The sequence below is a fragment of the Nicotiana attenuata genome, unplaced genomic scaffold, assembly GCF_001879085.1.
Source record: "Nicotiana attenuata strain UT unplaced genomic scaffold, NIATTr2, whole genome shotgun sequence".
Classification (NCBI taxonomy): domain Eukaryota; kingdom Viridiplantae; phylum Streptophyta; class Magnoliopsida; order Solanales; family Solanaceae; genus Nicotiana; species Nicotiana attenuata.
The window spans coordinates 1-11110 of record NW_017671388.1 but is presented as its reverse complement, the minus strand read 5'-3'; the positions used below and the strand labels follow the sequence as shown (position 1 = coordinate 11110).

General features: G+C 39.3%; 1 protein-coding gene across 1 annotated transcript; it reads left to right on the top strand.

The window, feature by feature from the left end:
* The first annotated feature begins 4370 nt into the window (after positions 1-4370).
* Positions 4371-9015, top strand: LOC109207982 (pyruvate kinase, cytosolic isozyme). The gene is made up of 3 exons (XM_019370982.1): positions 4371-4793; positions 7010-7471; positions 7923-9015. The coding sequence occupies exons 1-3, from the start codon at positions 4542-4544 to the stop codon at positions 8733-8735; spliced, it is 1527 nt and encodes a 508-aa protein (XP_019226527.1). The 5' UTR covers positions 4371-4541; the 3' UTR covers positions 8736-9015.
* Positions 9016-11110: the final 2095 nt, after the last annotated feature.

Below are 11110 nucleotides of genomic sequence, written 5' to 3'. Positions count from 1 at the left end.
TCCTTAACCGTTCATGCAACTCACGGCATCTATCGCGATAGCGACGATACTTTCCCAGCATCTGTATGAAGATCCTCGACCGGACGTTGGCCCTGCGAATATTCTCTACCTCCAACATGTACGTCTGCAAAACAAGAAAGCAGTCAAACTAATGCTCATTCTGCAACAAAGGAGAAATAAATCGAAGTCAGATATAACATACCCGTAAGCCCATCACAGCCACCTCGTCCATCACTTCAACATCCGAAACATTCCTCAGGGACTCGTTCTCGGCCTCAGAACACAGCAAGCTGAATTGTGGTACCAAGTTACCTCCTTGAGTCAACAGGTTCACGTCAGCGGGGATCTCGACGAAACGGGCCGACCCCTCCGCATGAACCACCGAGTGAGTAATGCCCTCCTCGAACATCCGAACATCATCAGGGTCCAAGTCAGACTCGGACTCGTATTCATCGACCATTACACTCTTTCCCCTCTCCGCTGCCGGTGGTGTGGCGCGACCTGCCGAGGACGATAACGGCACACTCGAGGTCACGACGGCAGCGTCAGGGGTCCGATTCTCTGCTACAGCGAGATGTCCTGCGTCATCAGCAGCGGGAACTCCTGATCGGGTCGCTACAGCAGCGGGATTTTTCTGGCTCTGACTGGTGGGAGCGGCTCCGACCACCCGCTCCCCCTCAGCGGTAGACGCTGCAACGACACCTTCCTCTGGCTTCGCTGGGGGTGAATCCAAGTTGATCACTATTGGATGAGCCATCTCAAACCCTACCCTCCGTCTCTTCGACGGCCCTTCCTCCTCCCCGGTCGATGGCGAGTCGTTCTGAGGACGGACGGTACCAGATCGACCCTCCTCCGAAGATATAGTCCGGGTCGGAGCGGCCAAAGCCACAGATTCTACCGACGCCGCCCTCGACGAAGGACGGGCTGCAGGTACTGCACTGATACGAGCGGACGCGGCCGGCCGACGGAAAGCTAACTGAGGAGCTCTGACTCTGCGAGCTCTCCCTGGCCACGGCAAGCAATACTCGAAAGGTAAGATCGAAACAAAAAGGAACGGGTAGAAAACAAGGGCGCTATCTCACCTGCAAGAGGCCTACGTCCGAACCTCATATGAAACGTCGACCATGTGCGAACTCCCGCTGTATGGGGAAGAATGGCCTCGACCCATTCTCGAATCCCCTCCAGAGGAGGCGGGGGTAACTTCTCGGCTGCAAAGCATCGAAATAGATCAATATTTACAACATGAGATATAAAGAAAGCGAGGCCAAAGTGGGTACTCCACTAATCAAGGACGAAGACTTACGGGCAAAATTCCACACTTCTGGAAACCCAGTTGGATCCGCTACAAGGTGCTCGGTCCGCACATAGAAAAAGTTATCAAAAAAACGACGATTGGTCTTGTCGTCCATCTTGACCACTAAACCTTTTGACCTTCGGGGACGTGCGTGGATCATAGTGCCGCAAATCTTTTGGGGAGCGAACAGGCTGAGCACGTGTCTCAGAGTGATCTCCCGACCGGCTAGCTCCGCGTACCTGATAAACATGAGGAACAGCTTGTACAGGTAAGGAGAGAGTTGGGCAGGACACACCTCATAATAGCGGCAGAAGTCGACCACCAACATTAGAAGCGGAAGTGTGTACCCCACTAGGAAGGGGTAATCATAGAACGAGCAGAACCCGGGAAGGTCGATCTGGACCCTATCTTCTCTCTTTGCCGGTACCATCCCGACATAACCAGGAATACCCCATCGTGCCCTTAAATCCGCTATTCCGATCTCCCCTATAAGGGGAGGAATATTTACCTGCTCCGCACCACCATCGGCGCTGAAATCCACCACTGCCTTCCCCGGGCGGGATAAAATTTCCTCTACTGAAGGAACATCTTTGCACTCCATCGGATCTACGTCTCCATTTGCCGGAGCAGGGTCCCCGACCGCCAGAGAGATAGCCGGAAGATTATCGTGAGAAGAAGTTCCTGTCATCTTTAACTCACAAAAAATGAGGAAGGAACTTTGAGGAAGAAGCGAGAAAGCTAAAAGATTGCTGCGAGCAAAGGAGTCAGGAAGAGTTCAAACTAATAGAAAGGGAGATATTCTGGGAATTCTCTCGAAGATGAGCGATGAAGTGTGAGAAATAAGTGACAAACCCCTTTAATTTATAAGACACAGATTCTCCAGGGCACAAAAACCAACGGTCGCCGCCAGAACCTGGCCGGGCATGAAACGATTCAGCTTCTCGGGAACGTGCGCCACTGTGACTGCTTGTACAAAGCTACGTTTCGTTTATCAACCGGCTCTTCGGTTTCGAAACCGTCGTGACGGCATAAGAGTATTAGAAAGACACATACGGGTAGTTTCGAAATTTATAACGCGACCAAAGAAAAATACGCGAATCTGACTCCCTCCACGATTACGTCGCAAACATTATCCGTCCGCCGAGGTCGGTAAGATACGACCCCGACGAACGGAGGGACTAACTGTATTGGTCAGAATTTGACCACACGACCACAGCGGCAATGATCCCGTCCCGACCACCCTGCAGTAGTAATCAACGAACTCGACTTCATCTAATCGCTGCTATTTACGACATGAGCGTCGAGGTCGAGGCCTCCCCATGAGGGGAGGTCACCTCCCCGACCCGGCCCAAATAAAATATGATGAGCACGAGAAGTTCTGGGCTATAAATAGAGGGCAGAAGAACCCCTTAAAGGGGCCGGACTCTCGATGATCCAAAAACAGTGGAAATAATGGGAGAACTCCATGAAAGAGAGACCGAGCCTATACAAAGAGAGAGAGATTTCACCTCCAACCAGGGAGGAAGAAATAATTTGATTGTAATCTCCTGAACTTCTTCAAGGAGAGGCAGACCGAATTTCTATAATCAATAAAACCTCCCAAGTGTCATTTCAATTGACTCTTCTGTCTTTATGATTCTGTTCTTTGATCGAGTATTAATTATGGTTGACTATGATTTACCCCTTCATCTATATTGATTGATTTGCTTGAAAAGTGTTAAACAACTTTTGAGTCAAACAGTACTAATCCTAATATGTATTTTCAAGTAAAATCTTAATTTTCGCAAAAGTTCAATTTTTACAATTTCAAAAAAATTCAAAGTTACGTCAATCTAACTTTAGTACTTTTTTCGATTTCAAACAAAAATATTGTCCAAAAGGATACTGATATGATTTTTGTTATTTTAAACACCTTGTTACCCTATTCGAAAAACCTAGAGTTATTCCTTTTTTCTTTTAATATGGTATAGTTTAAAGTATGAGAATTAAGCTACTTGATTTTCAGCATGAATTCAGGCACAAATTTTTTAAATGTTTTAGGATTAAATTTATATATTTAAAAATCGTATAAAAAATAATGCAATCATATTAATTAATAATTTAAAATTTTAGAAAAGTAATGATAAATACATATTTAATTTTTTAATAATAATATTACATAAATAAGACGGATAAAATACTGCTCATGAAATTATATTGACTACTATTACTTTCGTTTATGCCTTCCTTTACTATTTAATTTATTTTAAAAAAGAAATATTACCTTTCTATAGTAAGCTATTAATTTCAAGATTTTCTTTTACTCTTAATAATTTTTTTTGGTAAAAAAGATATATTTAACCAAAAAGCAACAAGTACTAAGTCGCTTCTCTATGGACTTTAGAGACAGGACCGAGCAAAAATAACCTCTATGTCTTCTAATGCTCAACTCAACAGTGACCTCAGACTGCTATCATCAAGGATCTCTATTAGACCATAAAATTTATATTATATTTTTGAAATGTTGTACACATGTGTTCGGCAACGGGTTCGGTCAAACCCAATAGTTTTTGCTCAAATATTAAATTTTGAATCCAATTATTAACACTTTAAATCCTCGTTTTTAAAATTCAGAACTTATAAAATTAAAATTGTAGCTCCGCCTCTGATTATACACACATTTAACTTAACAATAATAATTTAAAAGTATATTAATTAATAAAATTTCTGACAAATCAAATTAAAACAAATAAAATAAAATAAAAGGAAGACCTTTATCGAAAGTAACTTGTTACACAAGACAAATGGAATTGGAAATCGAGCCATAGAAGGGAAGAAGAGTTAAAGAAGTTCGAACAAGAACAAGAATAAAAGAGCCACATGCTCTGCTCCCCAATATAAAAAGACGGAAAAAGGAAAAAGAAATACCTTGTGTCCCAAGAATATGGTCCCTACAATTATTAATTAACACTTTAATTACCAAAAAACATAGATTGAGAGAAACCAAAGAGAAAAAAATAAAACAGACCAAAGAAAATTTCAACATCACGTCAAGTCCGTAGGTTTTCCGTTTTCTTATATATTTCTCCAAGATCTCGCCTTCGTTTGGACAACGCAACACTTCTTAGACCTATTCCTTCTCTCCCCCCCCACCATAGACCTATTAACCCTATTTTTTATTCATAATTAATTTATCAAAAGAGGTCACTCTACAAAAGTCTCCTCATTCAGTTCCCTCTTTTTGTTGAAAAAACTAAAATTCTCTGCTATGGCGATTGAGAACAGCAACAATGGAGTGAATGTTTGTACGGTGAAGAGGCCAAAGACGAAGATAGTATGTACTTTGGGCCCAGCATCTCGATCGGTGCCGATGATCGAGAAGCTTCTACGGGCAGGCATGAACGTCGCCCGATTCAACTTTTCTCATGGATCTCACGACTATCATCAGGAGACTATTGATAATCTCCGTCAGGCTATGGAGAATACCGGTATACTCTGTGCCGTTATGCTTGATACCAAGGTATAATAATTCTTCTACATCGTGTATGTATAGTTACATCTGTAAAATTGTCAGAATTACTAATTGTAGCCGTACGATTAAGCCGGAAGATCGTGTCATCAGATAACTTTCGGACGCACAGGCGGATCCAGTACTTTTAACTCATGGTTTTGGAATGCCACTGACCGTTGGAGTTACTGGGTTCAAAATTTAATATTTGTACAGTAGATTTTAAATTTTATATTTGTACAGTAGGTTTTAAATTTAATATTTGTACAGTAGATTTTCTAACACATGTATAGGGTCTGAGCCAAAGCTAATTGTTTTGGTAGCTTTAATTGTACATTCACCCCTGACTGTGGGATAGTAACTTGGATAACAAAAGTGGATCGTTGCTATTTAAATTTTAAAGAGTGCTTGTGTATGGGTTGTTGATTGTTTGGTCTTTGCTTTGATTTGTTGCTACTTTTATGCCTGAAGACCCTGTTGTTGTTTGTCTGTATTTCTTTTTTTGTATTTTTTGCCTTTTGCTTGGCTTGAATGCTGGTAATTGTCCCCTTTTGGTATTTTGTAAGTTTTTCTTGTATTGAGGTGACATGGGTCCAAAAGGAGTGGGATGGATATTGACTATTCATATAGTTGATCCCAACTCTATGAATAGTCAATATACTTGTATATTGTAAGTTTTTCCTGTAGTTGTTGTAATTAGATGACATGGAGAGGTTTGGCCGTTCAATTTTGGTGTATTATTGATACTCTGAGGACTAGTAGGAGCAATTGGACCCTCTAGGTTGTATTGGAAAAGTTGTATTTTCTCAAATCTGTAATATCAACGCTCCCAGAATTGCATATAGACAGTTGGTGAGATGTAATTCTTTTAGGGAAGTTAATTGTGGTGCTGTCTGCAGACTCAATTTATTGATCTGCAATTTGAAGTTCAATCTCTGAGCTTTGGGGTGAGGAATTCCCTCCATTCAAACTCGGATAGACCATTATGTTCTAAATTAGGAGTTTCTTTCTGGGGTTGGGTCACTGCTTTACAATGAAAGCTAAATACCAGGCTTAGCCCATTTGTTTCATTTATGGGGGAGCTCAAACAGTCAATCTTCTACTTGAGCTTGTATGGCCACTGTGTTGCATTTTATGTTAGAGAATATTAATCCCCTGTCCAGGAAGCAACAAATAAAAACATTGTTGCTCTTTTGCTTCATTACAATAGGCATTCCCGCTACCATTGTTGTTAGTGACCTTGGGAAATGATAGTCGTGTGGACTAACTTATGTATGTGATAGACGGATAATATAGCCCAGATATGTACTAACAATTGTAGGACCGAGTTGTTCTTGGCATATCATCTCTTTTCGATAATTTAGTTATTTTTAATGTTTCCTTAAGATCGCGGTAGATGTGACAGCATGTGTTGTGTTTTTCGACAGTATGACAGTATCACTTCAAAATTATGATGACTCTGCGTCAGTTTGGCTGATCCTTATGGAAGCCAAGTAGTAACAGAGGAGCAAGTATAAAAGCTCTATTAGAATTTCATACTGGTTTAGAATGTTTGTTAAGCGTGCTATGAAGTAAATGACTCTGTAAGTGGTGCATATTAGAATGTAAGATTGGCAATATGATGTCTATTTTAATCTCGATGGAAAAACACATTAATTGGAAATTAGACATTATAACCAATAAATAAAAACTTTGATATTGGATACTATGTGATTATTGCTGCCTTGTGTGCCGTATTAATAATTCTGTCTTATTCTGGATTCCCTTTTTTTTATAAAAGTCTCAACTCAACTGGACCATATAGATGGCTTTCTAAACTTAAGGAATCAAACATGATAGAAGATATCATTTGGCACCTCATGTGGACTGAGAAAGCCATTTCCTTGAAAAATAATAAATTTCTTGAAATTTTAATTGAAGTTTTATTCTTGTTTATTAAGAGAGAAAGGTGATGATACTCTGACTCATCTCCAACTCATTTTCCATAGTTCCTTGTACAAAATTTTGTGCTTATCTTTGTGCTGGTTGTATTCAAGATCAACATGTTCCGTATCATGTACCTAAGATTTGTCACTGATGTTTAGTGGCAATGCAAGATGTTCATTTAGACTACTAACTCTACACTTGCTAAGAAGCATGATATATGATTTCTTAGGGTCTTCACATGATATATGTCTTGCCTTCACCTTTTTATGTGAAAGTTCTGACACTTCATTTTCATCTTGTAGGGTCCAGAAATTCGAACAGGGTTTCTAAAAGATGCTAAGCCTGTTCAACTTAAACAGGGTCAAGAGATCACAATATCAACTGATTACAGCATTAAAGGTGATGAGAATACGATATGCATGAGCTACAAAAAGTTAGCAGAGGATGTAAAGCCACAAAGTGTGATCCTCTGTGCAGATGGCACAATCACCTTTACTGTTTTGTCTTGTGACAAAGAGAACGGTTTGGTACGATGCCGCTGTGAGAACACTGCTGTTCTTGGTGAAAGAAAGAATGTCAATCTCCCTGGAGTAATTGTGGATCTGCCGACATTAACAGATAAAGACAGGGATGATATTTTAAACTGGGGAGTTCCGAATCATATTGACATGATTGCGTTATCTTTCGTTCGTAAGGGTTCAGATCTCGTGGAGGTTCGGAAGCTGCTAGGTGAACATGCAAAGAACATTCTTCTAATGTCAAAGGTTTGCTTCTGACCGGCTAACTATATAGTCTAATTTTTTCTCCACGAAGTTGCCTATTCACTTTATTGCATCATTGTTTTGTGTTTGTAGATGGTTTTTGTGGTACTTGGGAATCATACACAACACACTAATTTGCAGAAATGTAATTAAATGATAGATTTAATCTGACTCCTTTTCCCAAGAATCGAAGAAATAACATCATGAGTTGGAACTAAACTAGTACTAATCTATCCTTCTTTCTTCTGTCTGATCTGGATTAAGCATTACCTGGATATTTCAATTGTTGGCAACATTAGCTTGCTAGTTGGGTTTTTAAATAGGCATTAAAAGATATAGACAGTGTGAATTGGATGAGCGGCAACTTTTTCCTTTTATCCCTTGACATTACTGAATTAGACTCTTGAACGTGTGTTAACAGTTAAAATACTCAAAATGTTTTCCTTCTTGTTAGGTTGAAAACCAGGAAGGTGTAGCAAATTTTGATGACATTCTTCTCAACTCTGATGCATTTATGGTGGCAAGAGGTGACCTGGGAATGGAAATTCCAATTGAAAAGATATTTTTGGCTCAAAAGGTAATGATTTACAAGTGCAACATCCAAGGGAAGCCTGTTGTCACAGCGACACAGATGTTGGAGTCCATGATCAAATCTCCAAGACCAACTCGTGCCGAAGCAACAGATGTTGCCAATGCTGTTCTTGATGGCACAGACTGTGTCATGCTTAGTGGTGAAACAGCTGCTGGAGCTTACCCTGATCTTGCAGTGGGGACCATGGCCAAGATTTGTATTGAAGCAGAAAGCACAATTAATTATCCAGATGTCTTCAAAAGAATTATGTCAAATGCTCCAGTTCCCATGAGCCCATTGGAGAGCCTTGCATCTTCTGCTGTTCGAACCGCTAACTCTGCAAAAGCTGCTCTGATCCTAGTGTTAACTAGGGGAGGAAGTACTGCAAAATTGGTGGCCAAGTACAGACCTGGAATGCCTATATTGTCGGTGGTTGTCCCCGAGATCAAAACTGATTCTTTTGATTGGACTTGCAGTGACGAGTCTCCAGCAAGGCATAGCCTTATTTTCAGGGGATTGGTTCCAGTTCTCCATGCAGGATCTGCTAGGGCTTCCCATGAAGAGTCTACAGAAGAAGCACTGGACTTTGCTCTTCAACATGCCAAAACAAAAGGGTTATGCAAGCAAGGAGATTCCGTTGTAGCCCTACACCGTGTTGGAACTGCGTCTGTGATCAAGATTGTTACAGTCAAGTGATGGATGACTTTTGACGCATGCTTTTTTGGGTTTCTGTTGTTGCGTAAGGGTAACTGATAAATGTTTTTGCTTGTTTCACTGAATCATTTTCTGGCTTCTAGAGAAGGAACTTATGACTATACCTTATATTTTGTCTTTATATAATGCCTCGCCCCTTTTTTGCATTCCAGCACAATTTTCCAACCTGACGGGCTGGAGTTTCATACCCTTTTTCTTTTGCAATTTGTCTACTACAGACAGTGATATGATGTGAAATAAATTCCTTGTGCCTTAGAATTTATCTTTCTAAAGTAGTCATCTGCAGATTATATACTGCATGTTTCATTACATTAACGTTTAATTGGTCTTCCATGTGTTTATTAGCTGCCAAGTTGGAGTGCTTATTTGACCAGAACAATACGTACACCTTTAAAAATCACTGATATCGGAAGTACCCCCAAATTGGAATGTTAAAGGTGGTTCACAATATTGTTTTATCCTCGGGTTTGACAAGTGTTCATCCATGGGCAACTTATGTACCCGCCCTAGCTCAAGTGGCAAAGGGTGGTGGATTTGTGTCTTAGGTCACAGGTTCAAGACCCCACACCATGCAAAGCAAAGTCTGGTATTTAAGTGGAGAAGGGTAGAGGAGCGGGCCCATTATCCACCGAGTTTCGAAGGCTGCAGTTGGTCTAAAGGATCCCAGATGGATTTCTCGGTCAACAAAAAAGAAAAGAAAAAAAAAAAAAGAGTAACTGAATCTAAAGACGTTATTATGCTAAATTGATCCAACATTGGTAAGAACATTATTTACAGAGATATTTCCGATTCTGACCAGGAAAGTAGACCAATGAATAAGGGGTATTTGCATATATACATAGTTTTGGGTCATCATTGAAGTGATATTCGTATTACATAAAAATTTGCAAATTTACCTGGTTTAAAACCAACTTAGGGGGTCTCTGAAATTGGAAAAAATCGCGTTTGAATTTGCAAACTTATGATGCACTTAAAGGACTGTTTTAGTAAGAAGTGCGGCTAATTTTTACATGCACTAAAGACATTTTAGTGTGAATTGCAAAAATTATACTTAAGGCACTTAAGACTTGAAGTGCAAATAATTTTTGCATGCACTTAAGATTATTTAGTATGAAGTGCAAATTGCCCAAAATAAAAATTTGTTCTTCGCATTTTAACAATTGAACACACGATTCTAAATCTAAATCTACTACAAATGAGCTCAAATTTGAAACATAACTTTCAAATATCATAAAGAACAAAACCCAATCATCAAATTTGTCATAACAATAACAAATTTAACCATTTTGCAAGTAAGAGAAAGAAGAAGAAACCTTAAGCAGTAAAAATAAAAAGAGGAGTGCCACATCGGTTCACTACTGTAAAACACCATAGATCACCTTAAAATATGCTCATAAACATCATGTAAATCAACTGTCACCTTTGTTTTCACAACAACTAAGAAGAAGGAGGAGGAGGAGGAAAAAGGAAGAAAGAAAAAGAAGTTATCTGTACAGCTATACTTTGAGTACTAATTAAACTTTTATAAAATGATAGGTACAAATAAAATGGGGGTGACCAAATAGAACGCCTCCTAATTTTTTTTACATGAATAAGGTGTGTACACTTACCCCTTAATTAAGTATTCTTTAGACTACCATTCAATAAACTTACAATATTCCGTATTCCGTTTCCATATACCTTACATGTTACATTTGTCTCATCCTGTTTGTCATTAGTCAACTAAAAAATAAATATTCGTAAAATACTTTTCTATAGGAAGCCAAAATGAATTTTCAGCAGCAACAGAAGGTGATATCAACTCTTAGGGTCGTTTGGTAGGGTGTATAAGAATAGTGCGGAATAAGGTGTATTAGTAATGCAGGGATTAGTAATGCATGGGTTAGTAATGCAAGCATTAGTTATGCATATATTATTTTTTATCTATTGTTTGGTGTAGTGTATTAAAAATTATAATGCATTGCATAATTTTTAAGAAAAATAGTTGTTTACAAAAATGCCCTCCGTATTCTCTATCTTTAAAGGACTTTAAGGACAATTTTGTCTTTAACCATACTAATGCATGTTAGTAAACTGTATTTGTAAACTGATTCTGGAAAAAACAAAGCAGAATAATATATAAACAGAAAACGTAAAGAGATAGAAATCAATTCGAGCCCACTGAATTCACAGTGTTTCCTTAAGGAATTTAATCCCCTCCTAGTACCCAAGGTTATGGATTATTTCCTCCTAGGATAGAACGAATTACACACTGGTGTAGTGGTACTTCAAACCCCAGTGTTTCAGCGAACACAAAGTTCGGTAGCAAATCACACTTACTGTTGCTTTGTTTGATGTTAAAAATATGCAGAAGAAGG

What these genes read in the sequence shown, in the direction of transcription:
- LOC109207982 (XM_019370982.1), top strand. Translation starts at nt 4,542, where the DNA reads ATGGCGATTGAGAACAGCAACAATGGAGTGAATGTTTGTACGGTGAAG. An exon ending in CCGTTATGCTTGATACCAAG is followed by an intron (nt 4,794 to 7,009) that starts GTATAATAATTC and finishes TTCATCTTGTAG; the next exon opens with GGTCCAGAAATTCGAACAGG. An exon ending in ACATTCTTCTAATGTCAAAG is followed by an intron (nt 7,472 to 7,922) that starts GTTTGCTTCTGA and finishes CCTTCTTGTTAG; the next exon opens with GTTGAAAACCAGGAAGGTGT.